This window comes from Coloeus monedula, assembly GCF_965178545.1.
Source record: "Coloeus monedula genome assembly, chromosome: 5".
Classification (NCBI taxonomy): Eukaryota; Metazoa; Chordata; class Aves; order Passeriformes; family Corvidae; genus Coloeus; species Coloeus monedula.
Genome location: NC_138785.1, coordinates 15,188,251 through 15,211,984, shown reverse-complemented (window position 1 = coordinate 15,211,984; position 23,734 = coordinate 15,188,251). Strand labels below are relative to the sequence as shown.

At 38.8% G+C, this 23,734-nt stretch overlaps 2 protein-coding genes across 7 annotated transcripts in view; one reads left to right on the top strand and one right to left on the bottom strand.

The window, feature by feature from the left end:
* Nucleotides 1-7,018, top strand: part of DCLK2 (doublecortin like kinase 2) — an 80,610-nt gene extending 73,592 nt beyond the window's left edge. For 2 of the 3 annotated variants that reach the window (XM_082282444.1, XM_082282443.1), the window contains 3 exons: nucleotides 1,050-1,130; nucleotides 1,894-2,010; nucleotides 5,542-7,018. In XM_082282444.1, coding sequence (XP_082138570.1) covers nucleotides 1,050-1,130; nucleotides 1,894-2,010; nucleotides 5,542-5,754 — 411 coding nt within the window. In that variant the 3' untranslated portion in view covers nucleotides 5,755-7,018. Of the gene's footprint in view, nucleotides 1-1,049; nucleotides 1,131-1,893; nucleotides 2,011-2,809; nucleotides 2,893-5,541 lie in introns of all 3 variants that reach the window. The other variant, XR_014226432.1, reaches the window with a different exon arrangement.
* Nucleotides 7,019-12,179: 5,161 nt separating this feature from the next.
* The window catches only part of LRBA (LPS responsive beige-like anchor protein), a 372,381-nt gene continuing 360,826 nt past the window's right edge, over nucleotides 12,180-23,734 (bottom strand). For all 4 annotated transcript variants that reach the window (XM_082282111.1, XM_082282108.1, XM_082282110.1 and 1 more), the window contains 3 exons: nucleotides 22,293-22,507; nucleotides 15,635-15,786; nucleotides 12,180-13,651 (listed from right to left, as the gene is read on the bottom strand). In XM_082282111.1, the coding sequence (XP_082138237.1) occupies nucleotides 13,561-13,651; nucleotides 15,635-15,786; nucleotides 22,293-22,507 (458 nt within the window). In that variant the 3' untranslated portion in view covers nucleotides 12,180-13,560. The remainder of the gene's footprint in view (nucleotides 13,652-15,634; nucleotides 15,787-22,292; nucleotides 22,508-23,734) is intronic.

Genomic DNA, 23,734 nt, shown 5'->3' with positions numbered 1-23,734 from the left:
TTGGCATTTCTTCCTGTTTTTTTGAGGCATTTATGAGAGCTTTTCAAGAGGTGCCAGCCATTGCTAATTGCCATTGCCAGCAATTCTTATGTGGTCATTGCAGTTTTGTTTAAAATGATCGTGCCTGTAGGACAAAGGTTCCAAGTTGTAAGCCCCACTTCTCAGGTTAATTCACTAAAGTGCTCTGAATAATATCTGAGGACTCACTAGCAAGTGGAGATGGTTTGTTTATCCAGCCAATGAGAAGTTGAATTTTTTATGTATTTTTCTGCATTTCCCAATGGGTGTTTATCCATTTCCCAAGCCCCAGTCACCTCACACATTTCCAGACATGCATTCTGAACAAAGTCCTCAGTCTTGGGATCTCTCATTTCAGATTTCCACAGACTAAATAACTTGGCTGGTTGGGAAACCTCTCAGTTAGGTATGTTATTATCTGCCTGAAGAAGCCATTTCCCAAAACTGAAGCAATGGACAGTCTCCTTGAAATAATCTTGATGAGAGTATGAAGACTGATAATTTGGAGGCTATAAAAGATTTTTTTTTGGGGGGATGAGGGTGGAGAGAGGGCTTGGCTCAGTGTCTTTTATTCTTCTGGAGCAACACAGAAGAGAACAGTTTTCAAATAATTTCATAGTTTCTTGCCTTTCAGATGCAGATTCTTGTCTCTGATTTGTGTTTTTTATGTAATGTTACTGTGTGCATGTGCACTGACCAGAGAGGATCTCATCTCTCCCAGGTCTGTGTTTGGTCTGGTCATCAGAATGAATATATAGAGAACAAAGTGGAACATTAGAGCTGATTTTTTTAACATTTCTTTTTCATTTGGTTTCAAAAGGCTCAGTGAAACATGAGTACAATGAGGAGGTTGATCTGAAATATGCTGCCTGGCAGATTCTTAATCCTAAAGAGCAAATATTTTGTTCCATTCATGTCACACTGGTATCACTGGTTCTGGTATCAGCTGGGGTTGTACCATACTTGGCACAACAGTATTTTCAGTTTCAATATCCTTTCCCACTCTTCTTTTTCTTTCTTTTTCAATGAAGGAGTTAATTAGCCTGATGCTACATGTGAATGCTGAAGCCCGGTACACAGCAGCACAGATCCTAAGCCATCCCTGGGTGTCAGTAAGTAAATCACATTTCACTTGTCTCTAATTTGACATTAAACCTGTAAATCTAACCATTAACTTGTAGTGTGCAGAAGCAGCAGTACAATTAGCAAATGTAACACCTAATTTACCATAGACACTAAGCTGATGCCTGTCAAGTCCTCCATCTCTTCAGGCAGCAGCGAAGGGGAACACCAAAGTGCATTGCTTATTGATTTAAAATCAATTAATTATTAATAAGTACTAGGTTTACATGGACACAGTCAATGCTTATTTTCAGGCATGTTTTAAAAGACAGACTGAATATGATCTGTGGAGTTCCCTGACACAAGAGAAGACAGCTATTAACAAGTGTATCTATGGATAACAGCTCCTCTAAAACATATTTATGGTACTTTATAACACTTCCAGACTTAGGACTTGATGGGCCACTTAAAGTGGTGATTTGAAAGAAATCCAAGTGACAAGTTGGCTTTTTATTCTTAACACTATTTCAAGCATGTTATTTTTAACTTGCTTGAATCAAACCTGCAGCTTATAATTGTGGGACAAATCAATGCATTAGAAGTGCCACATGTCATTTTAAGTAATAGAAGTTCATTCATAAAAGAGTGAGTGATTGCTCTGTTCCCTTCCTCTGGAATTATCTCTCATGTAGCAGAGTGTTGAAGTGCCTATCTGAATATTTACTATGCATTAAAAAGCAGAAAGTACCTGATGATGATGAAGAAAAACTTGGTTATTTTCCTAACTGGAATACTGTGTTCCTTCTTCTACAGGATGATGCTTCCCAGGAGAATAATATGCAAGCTGAAGTAACAGGTAAACTGAAGCAGCACTTTAATAACACCCTACCCAAGCAAAATAACACATCTGCTGGGGTTTCTGTCATCATGGTAAGAGAAATGAACATTTTTATACATTGATAGTATACTTTGCATATTTTCCTAACAGTGCTCTGTGAGCATGTGTGGTGCAAGAATAGCAAACCCAAAACTAGAATAGTCTCTAATTCTAGTCTTTATTGCTGGATAATGTGGATTGTCTTATCATTGCTTGAGAGCAACCAAGTCTATCACAGTGTGCCACCAGAAATAAAAACCAGCTTTCAAACAGAAACCTGTGAATACTAAGTTAGGTGTATGTTAAAATGAAGTTTATTAACAATTTGAAATCTTTCTTTATAAAAACTGTGATTTTTTTTTTTTTTTAAATCATACAGCCCACTTCGTTAGTTAAGTAGGCTTTTCCTCTGTGCCTGACCAAGTATTGCTTGATCTTGAGCACACTGTTGTTCAACACTACATGTGCCAGGAACCCAGGCTCCATTTCAGAAACTTCTTTCTTTCTGATCTCACTGTGGCCCGTCCTTGTCTGATGCAAGGATAGACACTGCACACCGAGAGTATCTTGAGTAACTTAAAGAAAATAACATGACAGGGACTTCCACCCTCACCCTCCCATTATTATTAATCACTCTCAAAGCCCAGCCCACTTATGTTAACGAAGAATTGTTTTAATCATCTGAGAGTCAGTAAATTGAAATAAAATGTTTCTGCCTATGTCTATGTCTTTGTAAATACATTTATGTGAGTTAAATAGGCAAACAATTTAAATGTAGGGAAAGTGATAACATAAAAATAAGTCGGAAAGTGGATTTCAGGTTCATGCTCTTGTCTACATTTCATTTGACAGTTTGACTTGACAGTTTGAGAGGGACTTCAGAGCTTCATTCTTTATACTGTTGAGACTATGGATAAGCCTGAAGCTGAAAACTGGTATAAAATGCACTATATGTAATAAGAGCAATTTTAATTCTAACTCTCAGCCCCTCTCCAACTTGCATGCCACTTAAGCCTGTCTCAGATCTCTGACACAGCATAGCTTCTGGCTTCTTATTGGCGTGGGTTTTTTCTGTTAGCTACTGACACTCCTTCAGCCAGGAAAGTTCACCTCATTTTACCTTTTCCTGCTTTATTTCCTTCTAACAGGTATGGAAGGATATAAATACCTAATTATTTATTGCTGAATGCAGCTCCCAGTTAATGCTGAAAGGAAAAGTCAAACCTTGTTCAAAACACTGTGATCTAATAAGGGTTAAGCCCCCGATTTGTTATTCTTGCCCTGGTTTATCTTGAGCTTTGAAATTTAGTTACCTTTGTGTTCAGAAGCTCTTCACTTGCTCCAGCAGTCATTGCTTACCAACATTCAGCGTCAGACAAGCACACTTTGTAACTCTCGTGTATTGCAGTGCATTGCTCTCTCAGTCCACCTGCACATTCAGTGGAGCCCCCTTTAGCATCACCTCATTCCAACACTGTCACCCGGCCCATGCAGATAATACCATCCTGTGGCAGATAAGTAAAACTGCACATTCCCAGTTCAGTGTCCTTGCACAGGAGGCTCCTGCTGCCCCCAAAAGCATGTTGCTCTTAATTCATAACTGATTTTTTTTTTTCAATTAAAAAAATGTTCTGTAAATCTAAATTTGTTGCAATTGTGTTAGTTCTGCTTAAAGTAAGTCTAGTTTCTGTCCCTTGCTTCCTTCCTTTTTCCTCCTTTCCCAATGCCTGCATTGCTTCCCTCTGAGTAGGTCCAAGGCAATGGTACGTACTAACTGCGATGCTTTGTTCTGCTGCACAAAAAATACATGGTCTCCATTTGTAACAAGAAAGGAGAAATAACTAAGCCAGTCTGAAGTGGAAAAAGCTGTACAGCCACATTAAACCAGCAAAGGAATATCTTTTAAGCACTTAAGGTGTTCTGTCTTGAATGATACATATCTGAAATAGGCAAAGCAAATGCCAATACAACAATTATTTACTTCCTCAGACACGTCTTGGTGTATTCTCCTGGAGGTAATTTTGTGCATGCGTGTATCTTACTGTATCTAAAAACAGCTAGAAAAAGATGAGAACCCTTTGAAGACAGACGCAAAGAACAAAACCACTGAACTAAACATTGTTTCTGTTTTAAAAAAAAAATTCCAATTGTCACTCCCTTTATGGTATCAAAGAGCTAGTCAGGAGCTAATCAGTCCTAAATTAATAAAAAACAGTCTCGCTTAGCAACAGTAAAATTAAAGAAGAAAACTCTAAACTGCATTAAGAATGTATTGCTGCTATGAGGACAGCACAGGAGAAAATCACTGTCAGCATGAACTGAAAGCATGTCCTTCCCCCTTTAAATAACTTTACCTGCCACTGAAATAGCAGAAACCCCTGTATTTACAACTCTTTTTCCAGCAAACAAAAAAAGGAAATGCAATGGTGTCTTGATTAAAAGAGTTTTAGACCATCACTAATCTCAAAAGCCCAGACCCTGTTCAGCTGCTCCTGTCCTTGCATGCTCCCTTTGCAGTGTTGATTGTCAGTAGCAGAGAACTCAGTTGTGGACTATGGAATTTTCTCCTTGTACCTCTATGCAGGTAGGCTAGTAATGTAATTTGAGTTAAAAAAACAAAACACCAAAAAAAGAAGAGGTAAGTACCTTATTTCTGCTGTCCTTGATGACTTTGATGCAATAAAGCACATCTAAAAAAAAAAATGAACCATGCTAAATTTAACTTGTGTCAGAAAATTATTTCGGTATTAGATACTTCAGTGAATAGTGTACTAGTTAAACTCCACTAAAAACACACAGAAATTGTCACATTAGTAAAGCAAGTCCAATAAAAAAAATAAATTGCCCTGGAAAAGGCAGAGCACCTGATCTTTACAATTAGCATTTATCCTGTAGAGGGCATGGAAATTGTTGTCTTCAGCAGATGTACCACATACTCCAGATAAGCCACCTACTGCACTATGGAATTCTCAGTTCTCATTCCAACCTGTCGCTCCCTTCTCCTGTAAACTAATTTTTAAGTATAGAATTCAGAAATTACGCTTTTTTGCCAACATGAGAGGTCATTTGCCTACTCTCAACACTAAGCAGAAAAACAGGCCCTTTTCTTGAAGACAGAAAAAAGCTTTGGGTTTCCATCTGTCACTGTCCGCTGTGGCTCCCCTTCTGTAGTGTTTGTTACAGGAAATGTATCACTGAGTTCTCAGTAAGAATCATCTGATTCCTTGTGTGAGCAAAAACACAGGTACATAAATTTTGCTAATAGTTACTATGACAAGTTCCTTCTCTATCACAACCACTCATACCATCTTTTTTTCCACATCAGACTTGCAAGACAAAAATTTTAAACCTGCAATGGCAAGCATACATCTGGAAGATAAGTCTGCCTTACATTTTCTAAAATCAGCATCACAAAAATTATACCATTCATTATATAAAAGATTTCTGATGTTATTTCTCCTTTTTTTTCCTGCTGTAATGCATGCACTTTGTCTTGTAGATTGTTTTAACCCTTAAGTTACGACAGGGCTGTATTTAAGTGCTGTTTCATGTTTTGCCTTGGGTTTGTTTTGTTTTGTTTGTAGAACACAGCTCTAGATAAAGAGAGTCAGATTTTCTGCAGCAAGCGCTGTCAGGACTCTGGTAGAGCTGGAATGGAGAAAATGTCTGCAATTGCTGCTGCAGCTGCTGATCCTCGTGTGGCTGGGTCTGAGCCCCTCCTCCCTGCTGCTCCTGAGCCACTCCGGTCCCCCACACTGCCTTCTCCTGAGCTTGCTGGGGATCAGCCTGGTGCGTAGGACTGGGGAACACAAATCCAACTGAAGCTCCCCACACTCTGGCCACAGTTTTCTTCATTTCCCATGACTGTTTTCAGTTTGTGTGCACCTCTTGTGGTGAGCCCTAGCCAGGTCTGATCCTCTCCCTCACAGCAGGTGAGCAAACCGCATCTTGGGAACAGCAGTAGGGGAAAGACTCTGGCAATGCTAGGTGGTTTTTTAAGTTCTCTGTGTTAATTATTAACTCCATTTCACACAGCCTTGGGCTCTAAATAGACTAACTTATGGTGTAGCTAACCATATTTTTGTATGAGCAGTGAGGTGGGGAACAGGTACCTGGCCTCGTCTCCACCAGCAGGCCCCATTCTGTTCTTCTGATGGGAATTCTCAGAAAAGTGGGAGAGGCAGTCAAGGGAAGAAAACTCCTATTTGCCTTCTATTCCAATGCCTCTATTTTTAGCCAAGTTTCTACTAAACTTGAAGAGGCAAATTTTCATGAAGAATTTTTTTAGTGGGCTAACTGTAAAATATCATGAGACAAACATTTGGAGATAGAGAGGGAAGGATGGTTGTTCTCCATCAAGTTTGTTATCTGACTTGCAGGCAGGGTAGTGTTTAGATAACATGAATTTAAATAAAGTAACTTGGGATGTAAACATGAGCAGTGGACATATATTTGTTACAAAGACTGGAGTGAAGGAAGCCTTTTTGCTTTAGCCATTTTCTGTCCCATCCACACCTTTCTCCAGGGTCAGACTACCTGTTAGACAAAATAAAATTACTTTGGGCCTGTGAAGGGAAAGCCTGCTGCATGTTTTCTAAGCTATGATGAACTGAGCAGCTCCTAATTCTAGGACAAGCTGATAGAGGAGCTGCCATCACTAGCCATCAGAGGTTTGTCAGTGCTATCTCTCCCTATTCACCTGGTGCAGGCACTGGAAACCAGGATTGGGAAGCAGCTCTCCTTAATCTGCAGTCACAAAATAGATGAGGTTTTATCTTTCCCATAATGCTTAGTTCAATAGAGTATGTATTCGGCTTAATCCTTTTTCTTTGCTCGTTCTTATGAATTGGTCATAGCTCATTTTTTCTCTTAGCTATACTTTCTACTAGAATTGTAAAAGAAAGACCTGCAATAAACTTTCTTCATTAAAAAAAACCCAAAACACAAAATGTTATTCATTTCTTTGGGAGCTCAGTTATTTTGCCAGTGAAACTGTTGTCTTATTCCCTCCGGAGAGACTGAACAATTAGATGCCTACCAAAACAAAGTAATAGAATTAATTTGCGGGACTCCCATAAACTGCATTGTTTTAAAGTTCATTGATTCCTATGAAAGACATGAATAAACATGGTTGCTTTACCTTTTGAAGAACATTTAAAGATCAGAAAGTGCAAACTGATGGTAGCTGAAAGTTGTGCAACATCTTGGCAAAAAAAATATTAAAGGTAGGAAACCATGGCATGTAGTAAACTATGATAAAAAGGTTGGGCCACAACCAATCCTTGTTAATTAACTTTGTTGTGGGTTCCCTGGATTAAGTTCAATATACTTGAAGAGTATGGGAATAGCCTTTGTGTAAAATAACTTGTATTTTGGTACAGTGCAGAAATATGAAGCTTACTCAGAAGGGAAACTGGTGAGAGTCTGTAGCTGGCTGCCTTTGTCGTTGGTGATTTCTGCAACAAGTCTCAGACTCAGCCAAAGAAAGGATGTGGAATTTCAGGTGGAGCAGGCTAACCAGCCTCCACAGCAAAGACAGGGAGCCCCTAAAAGAGCTGAACTAAGAGACCAGCAGAGAGGGAACATCAAACAAATAATGAATACTGGGTTAAGTTTCTGGTTTTTCATCTGTAACAGAGAGGATCATCACTTGCCTGGTCAGCTGCCAGTTCTAAGCAATTGCCTTTTCTCATGGAAGAAGAAAGTGAAGACAAATACCCTGACTTCGTGTCCTTAAGCTCATGATTTACCAACATCTAAACATGCTTAGACAAAACAAAGCAGAGGCAGGTGCCAAAATGTCTATTTAAAAATAGTGCTGCCAGCTGGGAAAGATGATCATATGGCCAGAAATCAGATAAAAACACAGATAGCTGAGAAAGTTCTCAACTCTTTGTGTGACCTTGGCAAAATTCTAGCACTACTCCATGCCTTAAAATAGCTCCACGTAAGTTCAGTCTGTGCATAGGTGCAGGAGGTATCACACTTTAACATAAAAATAAAGACCTGCTGGTTAACACTAAAACATTTAATGAAGGTTCCTAAGTATCACATGTGGTTTCTTACCTGCTGCACTTTCATTTAGTCCTTCTCTTATTGTAGAGCCACCAGTTGCTGCTGGGGAGAAGGCAAAAATAGTTCTGGTTCACAATTTCTTTCCTGTTATAAAGGGAAAGAAACCGTTATAGAAACTGTAAACAAGTTACACATTTCTCAAAGAGGACTGTTACAAACACTCCACAGTGACAGCTCTACTGCTACCATGCCTACATTTTAAAAAATGAGTTACTAAAAAACCCAATCTTTTTAATTATCCTTGGTCTTTTTAGGTCCTTTGAAGGTGGGTACTTGTCACAGTAGCCCAGTGGAGCCATTCCAGCAGTTCTAGATTTAAAATCCTCAGGACTAAATCCTCTCCTACTGTAAATCAGCACAACATTACATCCACTGGGATTCCCATCAATATTTACCCTTACAGACCACTGCCCCCATTCTGGAACATCAAAAATTATTTAAAATAATTGTCAAAGTATATTAATAAAGATGATGTTTAATGATGATGTTACTTCCATCAAGTATTGACTCATTCTCAGCTAATTAAGAATATTTACACAGGTCAGTAAATCTCATTTAATCCTGGTTTTCATATCTTTCTTCCTCCCAGTAGACACTGGTCTATTTATTACAGCTTGATAGCATAGATCTACTGATTCCTTCACTTTTATATAAACATGTATTTATCAATCAATCATCTTTGGTTCTATCAGTTTTTAAATGGGAAATTGTATTTCACATTTACTCATTCTTTCTCTCAAGCTACATCCAAACAGCAATTGGAAATGCACAAAACCAGCAACCTACCCAAAATGCTCATTCAGTAAAAGTGATGGTTTTAAGATGACAAAAAAGACAAGCAAATTAAACCCTCCTACTTGCAGTCAGCTTCAATGTCTAATGAACAGAAATAGGTATTTAGTTGAGCTTTTCTGTCAGGGGAATCCTCTTGAGCAGGATTTTTGTTTCCTTTTTAAACTAAATTAGCATTATGAAAAAAAATACCAGGGCAGGGACTGGTAGCAGCCATCCACTAGAAGGCCCTTGCTTCTGTTCTTGAATTTTTTTTTTTCCAAAGAGAATTTGAATTTTAAGTGCTTTTGTTTCCTTTGGAAACAGGAAGCCAAGAGTGCAGGTTTCAGAAAAGCACAGCTTTACCGAGAAGTATCATCAACTGTTCCCTTCTCCCCAGAATAACAGGGGAGATAATTGCCAATTAACAGAAAATACTGAAGTCTAAAGCATTTAAATGCTGAATGTCTAAACACTTGTAGTTACAGAGGCTTGAAAAAGCATCCCTTGCACACAGGATAAGCAAGGCAAAAAGCAAAATGGGAGAGCAATGTATGAACTCATCTCTGTTACTGGATATTGCTATCACTGAATGCACCTAAGTCTCACCACACAACCAGACTGAGCTGTGCCTACAACATCTTGCAGCTCACAGCTCTCATAGCAGGAAGAAAAATACTAGAACAACTTGAAGAAAGAAAAAAATAATAAATTATCACATCTCAAACTTTGTCCATTTAGCAACAGCAAGTACCACATTTTAGGAACCTCTTTTTGTCTATTCCCACACAATGCAGCATCATTTCCAAAGCACACATCATGCTGTCTTTAATTAGCTGACACTATGATGCAGTCCCAGGGGCAAAGTTGTGTGCAATTTCAGATTTTACTAAATACATCTCTTGGTTTCAAGACTATGTTTTCCAGTATTGTCTCAATTAATTTACAAAAAAAAAAAAAAAAAAGAAGTAGTTTTATTTCCTACAATATATGAATAGTTGTGAAATATTTTACATTCATTTTATAACAATATGCTTCTTGATAATAAGTCTCAACTAAAAGTAAGCTATTTACAGGTACAAGTTACAATTTATTCTTTCAAACTTTGTATGTTTTAACACGTTTTTATCTCATGACACTGTTTGTATTTGAATTGAGGAGCTTTACGTTAAACATAGTTGAATTTCAGTACATCTAAGCAAAATCTGAAACCATTTCCTACACTTTCTTTTTGTCCAGAGCTTTTAAAGAGCAACTTTAAATTACAAAGCATCATTTACTGTAATAGCTTACTAAAAATCTTAGGTTGGTTCTGCATAAACTATTTTGGATTTCATATAATATTGTAGCATATGCTAAATCCACACAAGTGACTCATTTCAAGTGTTTCATCCTAACACTGTATGGGAGAGGTCTCACTGGTTTAGAGCAGCACTCTCAGAATGGCTCATCTCTGGTTCTATTTAACAAGGCTAAAGCCAGTTTCTCAAGAACAATATAGTGATCTGTTATTCCCTCCAAATTACTTCTGGGAGAAAGAGGGAAAAAAAATTATGCCATACCACAAGCACACTGAAATCTCTATGAATATGAAATCTAGGACATAAAGTGGAAAAACTACAATCTAGACAGTCACCTTATCTAGGCCATTCTTGAATTCAATACATCAAACAGCAATCATGTCCTGACTGCAATAAAATTCACTTCCCATTACCTTGGTATCAGTTCAGCTCCTTGGGATGTTTATCAGGAACAAAGCGCTGCAGATAGGTGGAGGACTACCAAGAGGATGTCAGGGCCAGAAACAATAACAGAGACATGCACAGCTTGCCTTCAGGTGTAGAGACTTTATGATAACAGCACAATACAGCCAAGAACTGCAGAAATATTTTCAAGTCTCACAGCATTCATTTACCTCTGCCTGCAGTGGCACCACAACACAAACTTCCTTCAGAGAAACTCCCACTCTGACCACCACATCTCCTCTTCCAGATCCTACAGCATTTCTATCAGCAATTTGCTGATAGAAAATAGAAGGGGTTTCAAGCTATGCTTGCCAAGTACTTCTGCACAACCCAACCAAGCAGCACTACTACAGAGAACTTCCCATAACTACATCTGGCAGCAGCTCTGTTTGAACTTACCAGAGCAGAAGAAAGGCCAGACTGTCACGTAAAGAAATGCTCTTCATAAACGCTCCCTCTGCATAAATGCATTTGAGGAGAGGGGTCTGTCCCTCTCTTCCAGAACATTCTGCCATTAACAGCCAAATGAGGCCCAGCTGCAGGTTAATGCCTGGCATCTGCTGATTAAACAGGGTTCAGGTGATCCATGTGACACAGGTGCTGTCCTGCAGAGAGTAACAAGTACCTGAGTAGTTAGAAATTTAAGCCTGTTTTCCATCTCATCACAAACAATGTGAGGTGGACTACTTCAGCCAAAGCTGAGATCACAAGTGCACACCCAGGCCCCCAGGCCGGTGTCAAAGGTATTTGGGTTTACCTGTAGAAGGAGGGGATGTCCCACACACCAGAGCAATCCAGAACAGGGGTGTCTTTGCAAGCCTGCTCACGAAGGAGAAGGTGAAGATGTCCTTTCCCATGAACTGCTGCAGCACTCCAATGGCAGAACACCACACTGCAGCAACTGCTGCTTCCCAAGACGGGCTCGATGCAACTCAGGACAGCACACACAGGTACAGCTGTGCTTCCAGTTTGGGAAAGCACCTCCTGATCCAATAGAGCCCTTTCTAAAACAAGCAATCTAACAATCCCAGGAAAACATTTAGGCTCCAAGATCAGGAACTAATATTTCTATCATTAATTGTTTCCTCATAAAGAGAAGACTTTCAGGATTTCCATTTGGCAAAACACACCTTTGGTTGGTTATTTGGATTTTTTCCCTCCACCCAGCCTAGGAAACCCACCCTGGTTTGAGACAAACACAAATTGCAGTTCAAGATTATTCCAATTTCCCCTCAAACTCTGCTGATACCAGGCTGTGAATGTTGTTGAACTTAAGGAAGTGTGAAGTACAAGTTCTGCATAACAAATGTGCAGTACACATAGCTCAGTACACCAGGCACTTCCCACAGACATGACCCACTACAGTCTTTGCTTAATCCCATCATTCTTGTGCTACACAAAACATGAAAATGTAACTACTGATACACCACAACCACCTCAGTATGAAAATGCAGAAAGCACAGGACACCGTTTCATACACACCAAGTGTATGAAATGCATCAGCCATGGTAATTCCGTCCTCTGTTGGGAATATACCCTGAATCACAAGAACCCAGTACTCCACTGAAGGTGTCAATTACAAATGTAATTTTATTTCATTTCTTCACTCAAACTGAATTTTGTCATTCCAAATCTTTACTGAAAGAGAGAGTAGTTAAATGCTTAGAAAAACCAGGAACTGCTCTAGTAGGCAGCTAAAGAAATGTATGTATCAATACAGATATGGAATGTAAATTTCAACTCAGAGATCACAACATACAAAGAAGATTTTTATGCAATACAGACTTACAAAACAATAACAGTTCTTTTCACAAATATTTTCACAGAGTTCTGCACAGCAATCTTGTAGAAAAGTAGATTTGTGCAACACCAAAATAGCTTATTGTTCCTTAGTATAAATTATTTGTCATTTCCTAAAAGAAAGAGGTAATTTAATATGACTGGGCAGGATCTGACTGGATTTGGTGGTAGCAAAATACGAAAGATGTTGTTGCTATAGGCAGAAAAGGCATATGGCATGTGCTATAGTATTGCAGGGGCATGTTCTGATGAAAAAGAAAGAAAAAGTGGCCTGCAAATCTTGTGCTTCTGCTGCTGGATGGGGGCTGTGCACCAGCAAGCACCTGCTGCCTCCCTGCTTTCACAGTCAACCAGCAGAAATGTGCTTTGGAACTTGCCCCTTCTAAAATCACCTGCCGCTGTGGGCTTCTGATCTGAAGCCTTCAAAATTAGCCTTTCTTATTTGGAAGAACAATCCACATTTTGGTGTGCTTTGAAGGAAATGCCAGGTAGAAACTAAAAAGGATTCACACTTGATGTAACACAAACTCCATTCCCGATTTCTCTTGTAACTGCACGAAACATACAACTAAAAAAGAACTAATTGTCTAGGCCTAGAAACATGCTTGAAGAGTAACATTGATGGAAATGATTTGCAAAGTTTAAAATTACATTAACCATAATTTATATATTACCCCTTGATTCCCAGAAACTTCGGTGCTGATGTAATACAATCATTTGGAAAAGTACGAGACAAAGTGTGGTGCGGATAGCACAGATTAAAATTCCCCCAATACCATAATTAATTTCCATTATGTTAAAATCATATATTCCTCAAGGTTATAGATAAAGCTTCAGATGGAAAATCTGTTTCTTCATAATATAGCTAGAATGTGAGTTTTAACCATCTTTACTTTAGGTTTTGTTTACAGACAGGGATCAAAATAGACTTCTCATTGTGATTAAAAATATAGATTTTTTTAACTACAGAACCCAGCAGCTGGTTTTCTGCTTCTTTGCCCTTCCCCCAAAAAAGTCAAGCAAGGTCTACAAAAATAGCAATTAACTTTAAAAAATAAGTTGCTTCTTCCAGCAAATTTAAGTTACATTCAGATGTAATAGAACTATTTATAAGGAGCCATGGGGTGGCTCGACCAAGGGAGGCAGTGCTGTGTGCAGCTCCCTCCTGGCCACAGCTGCTCCTGTCAGTGCTCATCCCAGCCTCTGGGAAGGTCAGTACCTGGTTTGGTACTCGTGGTGCCAGCGATTGAAATCATTGTAGAAAACCACGATGCTCCCGGACGCCATTCCAGTCATTATACACCTGAGGGAAGCAGATTTACCAATCAGAAAACATGCAAAACAATGCGCAGCAGTTTGTGTGGGCAGCCTGAAGCCAGAGCTGAGAGTTGGACAACAGAACTGTTCACCAGCATCCCTGTCCTGCAAGGCCACTTGGGATTCCCCCAGGACTATTTCTTGGCTGGTTTTTGGGGGGTATTGGAGCAGGATGAAGCCCTGGTGTCGCAGCAAAGTGAAGGAAGGCCAGGAGAAGTGTTCATTTCAGTTTCAACTCCCCCAGCACATCTACATGAAGGAATTGGGTGTGGGCACTGGCCTTCAGTTGGAAATACTAAAACTGAAGGCTTTGACTGTTTTGGAAGCTCCTGAAAGCAATCCCTGGGCTTTCCCACTGAGACACTCATTCTGAATTCCTTACACTTGGCCAGCTACTAGAGAAAAAAAGCCATGACCCTGACACAGCACACAATCAAGAGTTTCTATATTATCTTCTCTACAGTCTCATTAAATTATTACAAAAATCAGAACCATAAAGATGTATTAAATCCTGGCATTTTGGGGAAAAAAAAGCCTGAGAATTTAAAAATTCAGAGAAAAAAGCTGCAATATTGTCTTTAAAACAAATACTGAGATCATCAAAACATTGCATTTTGACAGAATCACAGAATATCATGTCAAGAGCACGATTCTGATTGTTTTTCTACTGGGTTAAAATATCTTTTTCCACACTCTCAAACACATAACATTCATGCATACCAAATAAATAACTCTGATTAATTACCTGCAGTTAATCAGTAATTACTCAATAAAATACCCAAGTAGCTCTCTTCCTTGTCTCCAAAACCAAAGGTTCTTAACTTGAACACATGGATAGATTTCTGTATGTTCATATTAAATTTCAGTTCATTAACACATCATTAATTGCAGTTCAAAGATTGTCTAAATGTAAAATTTCTGAGATCTAAGATTCAACAGCTGTAACTCCAGGTTTTGAAATATATTTAACAGCAAGGGCTTTTTTTTAATGGAAAACTGCTTCATCAAAAATGCCAATAATCTCTCATGATGCTTATCAAGAAGCTGTTCAGTGTTTCATTGAAGTCCACAGGTTTTACTGGTTTGGATTTTTTAAAGTTCATTTTGTGTAAGTTTTAGAAACATAGATAAAAATATTAAAACATTCAGTATGGACTTCAGCAAGTGGAAGGCTAAGAGCCTCAGCAACATGCTTTACTGCACAAATCCCTATGGGATTTAGGAGACAAATCTGCTTGAAAAGTACACAGGAACACCACTTAGTATACACACCACAGCAAATAAAATCCTAGCCTGAAAGGTAAAGGTGTACAGATGAAATGGGAAACATCCATCCTATAAACAAACCATGTTTTTGTGATAAAAGCACTGAAGCATTTTCAAGCACAGTTGCATTGGAAAGTGTGATATGAAACTGCAGTAAAGATTTTAACTGGTCACCTTCAGTAGGAGAAGTCTTCAAAAAGGGTCATGCTGTATGTGGATAAAGTAACTTTCCTAGAACTGAGAATGACTCTTTGCTTTAACAAATATATAGATGTATGGAGGGAATCTTGTTGTGCAACTATTCCAACTGTTCTATTTTTAACATGAAGGTCTGGAATTAGGAATGTGATTTGTCTTGGAAGTGAAAGAAGAGAGATGAAAGTACACATGTAACCTTCCACCTCCCTGTAACCCACACTATACATTGGTGCAGGCCAATAACTCAGCCTATCTTGAAAGACTGCCAAAGTAAGATTTCTTGGATCTCTCTTCATTCCCTAAAGAGCTGAAATCCTGAAAAAGATTATCTGCCCTAAATATGACATGTTAAAAAAAAAAAAATTATGCAAGCAGAATTCTCAAGATAATCACCAGTATCTGTGATCCACAATCAGAAATCACAATCAGAAGAACAACAAAAATGCAATTTAATTGTAAATATATATTCCCCAAAACTCTCATCCAGACCAGACTTTGCTCTCACCTTTGGTCATAGGACAGGGCCATGGATCGGATTCCAGCATCACAGCCTGGGTAAGCAAAGAGCTGCTTGAGGTCCCACACCTGCCAGACCATGACAACTCCGTTGTCTCCACCTGTGAGCAGATACTGTCCATCCCGACTCAGCTGAATGGCCTAGGGGCAAATCACAGGGAGATTTTTCAGATAAATGTGTGCTGCTCTTAATTCCTCACTTTTCCTTTCAGTAAAAGTTTCCATATTGACAGCTGAATGCCCAGGGAGACTTTGATATCAACACAAGCTTTTGGGAAGCAACATTATTGTTGTGTTATTTTACCCAGCAAGGGAATTAATGCTGTTATGCACAAATCTCACTAGTTAAGTCTCACCTGACCTGTGATTTATTCTGTGTTCCAAAGATCCAATATGAGGTCAGCTAAAGAAATTTACTCTTCTAATTAGCTAGATTTACAAGATGCACAGTACTGGCGTTAAAATACAGCACCTGACATTCCCCCAAGGGTCTTTAATACTAGCCTAGCAGAAGCTGAATGTTGACAGGAACTGAACTGTCATACAAATCACTAAAATTAATTTAGACCAGCACTTTTAGATTCCTGCACTGGATTAATAAAATAATGATCCACCCCTCTTAACAGAGACTGTTTCCTTTCACCATCCATGCTGAAACTGCCTGTGAAAAATTCAATGGCATATACCCTTTTGTATGCATGATGGGGACTGATGGCAAATCTGTACTTGAAATCTTTATTTGGGAACCAGGTCATGAAGAAAGATAGGATATCACTGGTTTTCAGAGTCAAGACTTTCAAACAAGAATCTCCAATCTATTGTGGTATTTCTTGTGTGCTATTGGAAAAAAAAATCAAGATACATACTAAATATCCGGAAGAGTAATTTTCCTTCTTTACCTGATGACTATACCAGATGATACTATCAGATACTAAATGGACTGGATACAGTAGAAATCTTTCTTAAAAGAGGGATTTCCCCAGTTTAAAGCCAAAATGGGGCTTAAGAGAACTGAGCTTGAAGTTTTAGTAGAGTAAGTGCTAATTTATGGGGGGAGAGAGACCATAATCTACCTAGCCCAGTGGTGTACTCCCAACAGTGGCAGCAGGAGATGCTGCCAGCCTGGTCAGCACACAGCCCCTTCCCCCTGTGCACCACAGCACCCAAAATCACTGGATTATAGAAAGATCAGAAAGTTCACCTGTTCCTTTTAGTATCTATTTATGGAAATGGTGCCCATGAATTTTCTTAATCTGTTTTTCAGCCTGCTGATGATGCCTTCTGAGGGGGGCAAGAATTGGCAGAAGTTTAGCACAGGTTTATTACCTGTTTTGAGGTGATCCTAATCAGTTCCAGCAAGTACCCCATAGGTCTCATATTGTGGGGTTTCCTAAGTAAGAGTTCTCCATTCATCTCAGCCATCGCCTTCATCACTCTGTAAACCTTCAGCATTCCCCACCTCAAAAAGCATTGAATGAAGCTAATTCCCAACACCATCCCTTCGGAGACTCCATGACTAACTGTTCTCACAGCAATAGTATCTTTTCCATGTGGGTCTCAGTAATTACTACTACAGAAACCCGGAGGCAGATAAAAACTTCTTCTGAAAGGAGGATCCTGGCCTGCTGCTGTACAGAAAAGAAATGTAAGCAGTAGAGAACACCAGGCCCTGATTTTACAGCCTCATCCTCCAAATGTCCAGGAAAATGGAAAGGTTTGCAGTGTTTTCCAAAGAAACAAAACCAAAAAGTTCAATGGATTCTGTCATGTGGAATGACATCAGCATGAGCCACCAGCAAGATCAAGACCTTTGAAACTGCATTTTCGACCGTGATTAATAATTCCAGTAAGCCCAAACCTTTTCCTATGCTCTCTTTCTGTTTCCAGGTGCCTCTTCTCTGCTCTCTTTCTGACTTTTGCTCCCCAGCTTGACTTCTGTTTTTCCTTCTCTGCTCTGTACTTTTAGATTTCTCCATGATACTCAGCACAGGAGCAGCCCATCCTTGGTTCTATTCTTGATTCTGCTCCTCTTTCTCCTCTGCCTCCTCATCGGTTCTTCCTTTTCCTTGTCCTGGGTCACACCATCACATTTCTTGCCATGGCTCTTTTGTGCACCTCTTGTGAGGGATGATTGGTTGCAGGGAAAAACTGCATCCATGGCCTACAGATGTTCAGTACAGAATGTGGATGCTGAGCATTATCTACAAATGTATTTAACTTAATGTTTGTGAATCAGCTAAATTTGGGCAGCCTTTCAACAAAATACACACCCTTCACATCAGGATTAACTTGTGATAAATTTCAGCTGGCCCAACTTCTCAGTAGAATGATGTAAGCATGGAAAATGTTCAGGGCAGTGGCTCTTAAATTCCAAACACACATGGTTCTACAGACAGACTCATTCTCTTTGACTAAAACATTGTCACTGGAAGGCAAGGAAATTGCCTCAGGATGATAGTCTACAAGCAAAATTCCAGCTCAAAGATTTAAATTTAGGAAACAGTAGAAAGAACTGAAGACGGGATTTTGCAAACATCTTTCTCTGCTGAAGTCTGCAATTACTTCAGCACTTGCAGTCTCTGCTTATACAGGTTTGCAAATATGCAAAACGTTTTACATACCTCAGGCAAAGGAAGTTGGGGGCTTTTCTTAACATAGAGAATTTATAGTGCACGCACCACAAAAAAAATCAGAGAAACTAAAACACAAAGACATTACGTTCATGCAACACTGAAGTGTTTATACAGACTGCTGACAAGCCTAGAAACCAAAATATACAGTGTGTGCAAGATACTGCTTTGTGAGCAGCAGTAACTGAAGTCAGACATATTGCACATCTGTATTTTTTGTATTGCTGCACTCTATTACTGTGATGCCAAATACATCCTGTAAGAATTATACGATGTGCGACACTTAGATTAAGATAGAGCTTCTATATTATGTTATAAATTTTGAGTGTTTACTGCAACAACTCCCAAGGAGTCAGAATGGATCACATTGCTGGAATTTTATTTCATACAATAACTTTAAAAGGAGTGTAATTGAAACACAAACATATACTGTAAACAAAATGTAACACTGAGCAAAAAAAAAGATTATAAACCTATTTCAGTCATGTTTTGAGTTATGACAAGACATACATGTAAATTTAGATACAATAAAGCAGAACATACGGAGTTTTTCCAACCATATCTAAGTATGGAAAACAGAATACTACCCAAGGTTAGAATTGAGTATTGTGAGTTGAAGCTTCTCCATCTCCCCTCCAAAAATAAATGTTCCAACCATTAATTCCTTCTGTGATTGTTACTATCAGAAACATGCTAAGAACCTTGAAAGCTTGAAAACTCTAATTTAGAGGCTGTCTTAGAAGAGTAGAGCAAGACAGGGGCCGAAAACAAACTGATAAGGCTGAAAATTATCTAGAACTAGCATGCACTGAGTGGATGATCACGAGATCTAACTAACCACACAAGTATTAAAGAGATTATTCATTAGAAGCAAAAATCAATATGGGGTGGTTTTCTTCTCTATAGCAATAGTAGCCTCCTAAGGGTATTTCCAAATTGCAATGAAGACCGTGACAAATAATTATTTGCTACACTCATAAAATTCAGCTGATGAAAATCCATTAACCTTATGGTCATGGTTCACTTGAATTTTATACTTGAGGCTTTTACTGAAGAAATGCTATATTAAAAGGCAAATTAAAGTCATTAATCTTTAACTCTTCCACTACCTGCAACATGCAGTAGGTTTTGTGATCTTTTGATTAAATAAAGTACAGGCTTTGAACCCTTACTAATACCTGTGCAATTTTACTGTCATTGGCTTGTCATGAAGACAAGATGTTGATTTATTTAATTTTTATTGTTTATAAATAAATTTCTCAGCCACTTGCCTATATATATATTAAGGGATGAGGGAATGAATGAAGGGATGAAGGAATGAATGGAAGAAAAAGTTGAGCCTATCAACATTTCAGTATCATGATATGCCCTTCAAGATTTAACAAATGAAAGGATGCTTTTACTCCCAAGTACTCCAGCTGGTAAGAGGACGACATGAATCAATTTTACTGTTCTGCTTTTCCCCAGCGTAGTTTATCTGCAATTCTGCTAGGTATGAAACTGAAACAACCCTGCAACTAATCTTTCTCACAACATGAACTTCAATCTCTCAAATAATCCCCAAAGTGCACAATTTCAGCAATGTTCTAAAAGCCGCATTTCTGACTTGGAAAGTGTCACAACTTTGCACAAATCCCTTTTAATGTTTCAGGTTTTTGAAAGGCAGTGCTTCGTAAAAAGGCAGAGCTGACACTGTGACAGCCCTGGCTTACAGCAGCAGGAGTCTTGTGGGCACTTCCACATTTCAAAACAGACTCAGGAAAGGAAAATAAATTGGTTCCTCTGGGTGAAACAGCATACAGTCTTTGTTTAGGGTAAAATAACTTTACTGCTCAGAACAAGCACACTATTTAAAGTTATTCATTAAGATACCTAAACACTACATGGTAGATGTGCTGCAATATGCCTAAGCTCCACTGAGCAATACAGTATTTAAAACAAAAACAGGTGGAAGGCATTGATTGGACCCTGAATTTCCCCAGAGCATCTGAATTTTTTCTGGCTGTTTTCTAGCACAAGAATACGAGAAAGAAAATCAGAATGTTGATCCAAACGTCATTATCGAAAACTGCTGGTTTTGCCAATAACGTCCTGAAATACCGGCCCATAATGACACAGGAAAACCAAGACTGTTACACTACAGATTCCACACTTACGACCTTTTTCCTTCCCTTTTCTATCCTCCCCAAGCAAAAGCCAACAAGGAGAGTTTGTCAGCACAGCCCATGGGTAGGTGCTATTCATTTTAAATGCCCCACTTTAATCATGCAGTTGCCACTCTCCTTCAGAGATGATGTAGTGCAGAAGTACTGGCAGAGACGCTGTAGGTTGTTTAAGTGTAAAGCTCAGCTGGGACCACTGGGAGAGAAAGAAAACAAAACAAAACAAAATAAACCCCAAACCCCTCCACAAGCGTAATTCTGGCCCACAGAGAGCAGAACTTCCATTGCCTCCAGCAACATTCCTAAAGCTGTGGGTACTGACTGAAACACTACAGAAATTGTTTTAGCCGGCAAGGGATTTCTAGATATTTTACAGATTTGCTGGCCTAGCTGACAACATAATCACAACTGAAAGTGACAGATTATCAACATTATTAATGTAAAAAGAGAAAACACTGTGATATGGTTTTGCTTTATGGAAAGAACTCTGGGATGAAGGGTAGGCCGAAAAATCTCAGAAGTATTTGTACAAGGACAGGCAAAGGTACAATTTCAGGGAATTGATGCAAAAATCTACATTAATTTGGAAAAATGTCAGGGGACAGAAATATACACATTCCTACTTCACTTCCCCAGCCTCAAACCTGCACTTGTGGCTGCCACAGAACACAGAGATCAAATGACCCCTAACCCCTGCAGACTGCACTCTCACTATGGAAAAGAGACCTACACAGAGAGTTATTTCTGCATATGCCACCACCCACACAGCTGACATTTTGAATGGATGACATAAGGATACTAGAGTAGCAGAGCACAGTACATAAGAGTTTTAAAAGGTTTTAAGTGGAATATCCTGAACTGTACCAGAAACTTCAGTGCTAATGAAGCAGTCACTGTTCCATACAAATTAAAAAGTGGAAATAACGAAGATCAAAATTCTTTCAAATACATTAACACATTCTTCCATCTTTAGTATGGAAAGAAGTGCTCACAACTTTGCACAAGAGCTGAAAGAATGCCAGTAATTCTGTAAAACGAACATGACGGCAGAGAGGGATTTTCTTCCTGACACATGTAATCCAAATAAAAGGAAAAACTTCTGAGAGCTTTCAACTCAGGAGAACATTGGAAATCCCAGCAGCTGAGTTCCTGGGGTCTCCCATCAGATTATTAAAGTCAGCTTGGAGGTGTGGCACTGCAATACAGCTGGCAGCTTCTGTTCTGTTTCATAGATACTATTACACAGGAACTGTCAAGAGACCTTCATTTTGTATTATAAAATAATTTTCATAAAGCCATAAGCTTAAAATGCCTCCTGCATAGTTTTGGACTTGCTCCACATCTCTTGCAGCTGAAGATGTGGAACTTTCCTGCCTGCTTAGCAAATGCCAAAGGCCTAAAGGAGTTGAAGTACAGACATATCCCTGTAAAATTCATGGAGCTCAGCACAACACATGCTATCTGAACCGAGATGCAGGAATGCAGTCAGAGATGCCAAAAGAAAGGGAAAGCTTACAAAGCAGCATGTCCACTGACCTCCTGCCTTCAGACTCAAAAGTACAGATGCAGCTCAGCCTCTCCTGGTCAGCAATTGGTAATATTTGTATTCTCTGCCTCAAGGAAATGCCTACACAGCATTCCTTTATGAGAAGAGTTATTTTACAGTTAAAACTGTAAAAGACCCCTCCTGATGTTATTAAGAGTACATGATCCCCTTAAATTTTTTCAGAATGCTGCTACACTAATGGTCTAATATCACACAGTTATGGTCTGGCTATAGAAAGAGTCTCCACACAGCTCCAACATTCACAGGTTTTCCCCATGGAACTGATGGCACACATTTGAGGACACTCACCCTTATCTTGTCATCTGTTTCCATAGTGGCTTGCAGTCTCCCATTCACACTGAACACACAGAAGAGGCCGTTTTCATAATATATGACACAGTGGCCTTCTCTGGAAGCTTGAATAAGTTTTGGTCTCAGGCAGCTTTCAGGACCTTGTAATCTTTCAGGACCTTCTAATGTCCTCAGTAGATCTCCATTCATAGAATGTATGAGACATGGTCCTTCTAGTGAGACAGAACAGGATCTCAGGTTATTGATTTACATGCTCAATTAAAGACATATACCAAATAATAAGTCATGACTTCTACTTAAATAATCACTATTATAATACATTATAGTGGTTTTTACTATGTTTAGGTGGATTGCCTATGACTTTAGGGGAGCCAGAGAGTCAGATGAACATCTTATCCCTTAAAAGCTTTGCATTAAGGTATTTTAGAGCACCTATCACAACCAGTTAAAGACCTAACAGATTGCCTTTTGTGGATTTTCTTTAAAGCTGGAAGTAGTTAATTTTGAGAGTTAATTTTTAGGAGTTAATTTTGAGATTCGTTAATTTTGAGTAATTAAACATAATGAACCTTAAAAAGAGATTTTCCCAACACAGCTAAGAGTAAAGAATATAAGAAATATAAAGAATATAAGAGCTAAGAGTAATGAATATACACATGTAGGTATTCTAAAAGTGTATGTTCTCATATTAAGATTTTAAGCCATACATGACCCAGTAAGTATTTGCTTTTTTAACATATTTTGACAAATACCTGCTCTGTACATAAGCCACATGAGTTCACATGCATAAAACAGAAATGCACAGAGGTACAGATCATGAGTACACCCAACTCTGAAGAAGTGTCTCTGAGTGGCTTCTTTAGAAACACTATGGCAGAAAGATACTAATTCCAAGAAATTTACGGTTTAAAAATAATTGTGGACAATTAAGCAAATAAGAAACGTATAAAAAATATCCATAGAATCAACATCATTCTTTATAATTTGCCTGCCAAAAGCAGGTCTTTGAGAACACAAACGGGGCATATTAGAGGTTTTGCAGCCAAGCTCAAAGAGCTTGAACAGAACTACCAGTAGTTTATACATACCCTTCATTAAACTAACAATCCAGCACATTCTCCTACAACTAATTTTTGCTTCCCTTTTTTGAGAAGTTATCCATAACAGCCACTCTTCACCATCCTGGCCCTCAAAGGTTGTATCCAACTATACTATATGCAATTACACACCAGATAAACAAACAGAAATAGCAATCAGGAGGGAAACTGATGTGGTTGCCTCTTCTTATGAATGTCTGAACAATCTTCAGTTATAACGTGCTGAAAAAGAGGTTTCAAATTCCATACCAACTAAAAAAAAGGTTAGAAATAAAACCACCATTAAGTTCATAAATTCTGCCACCTGAAACTATATTCCTTTTGGCATTAGGAGTATAGCTT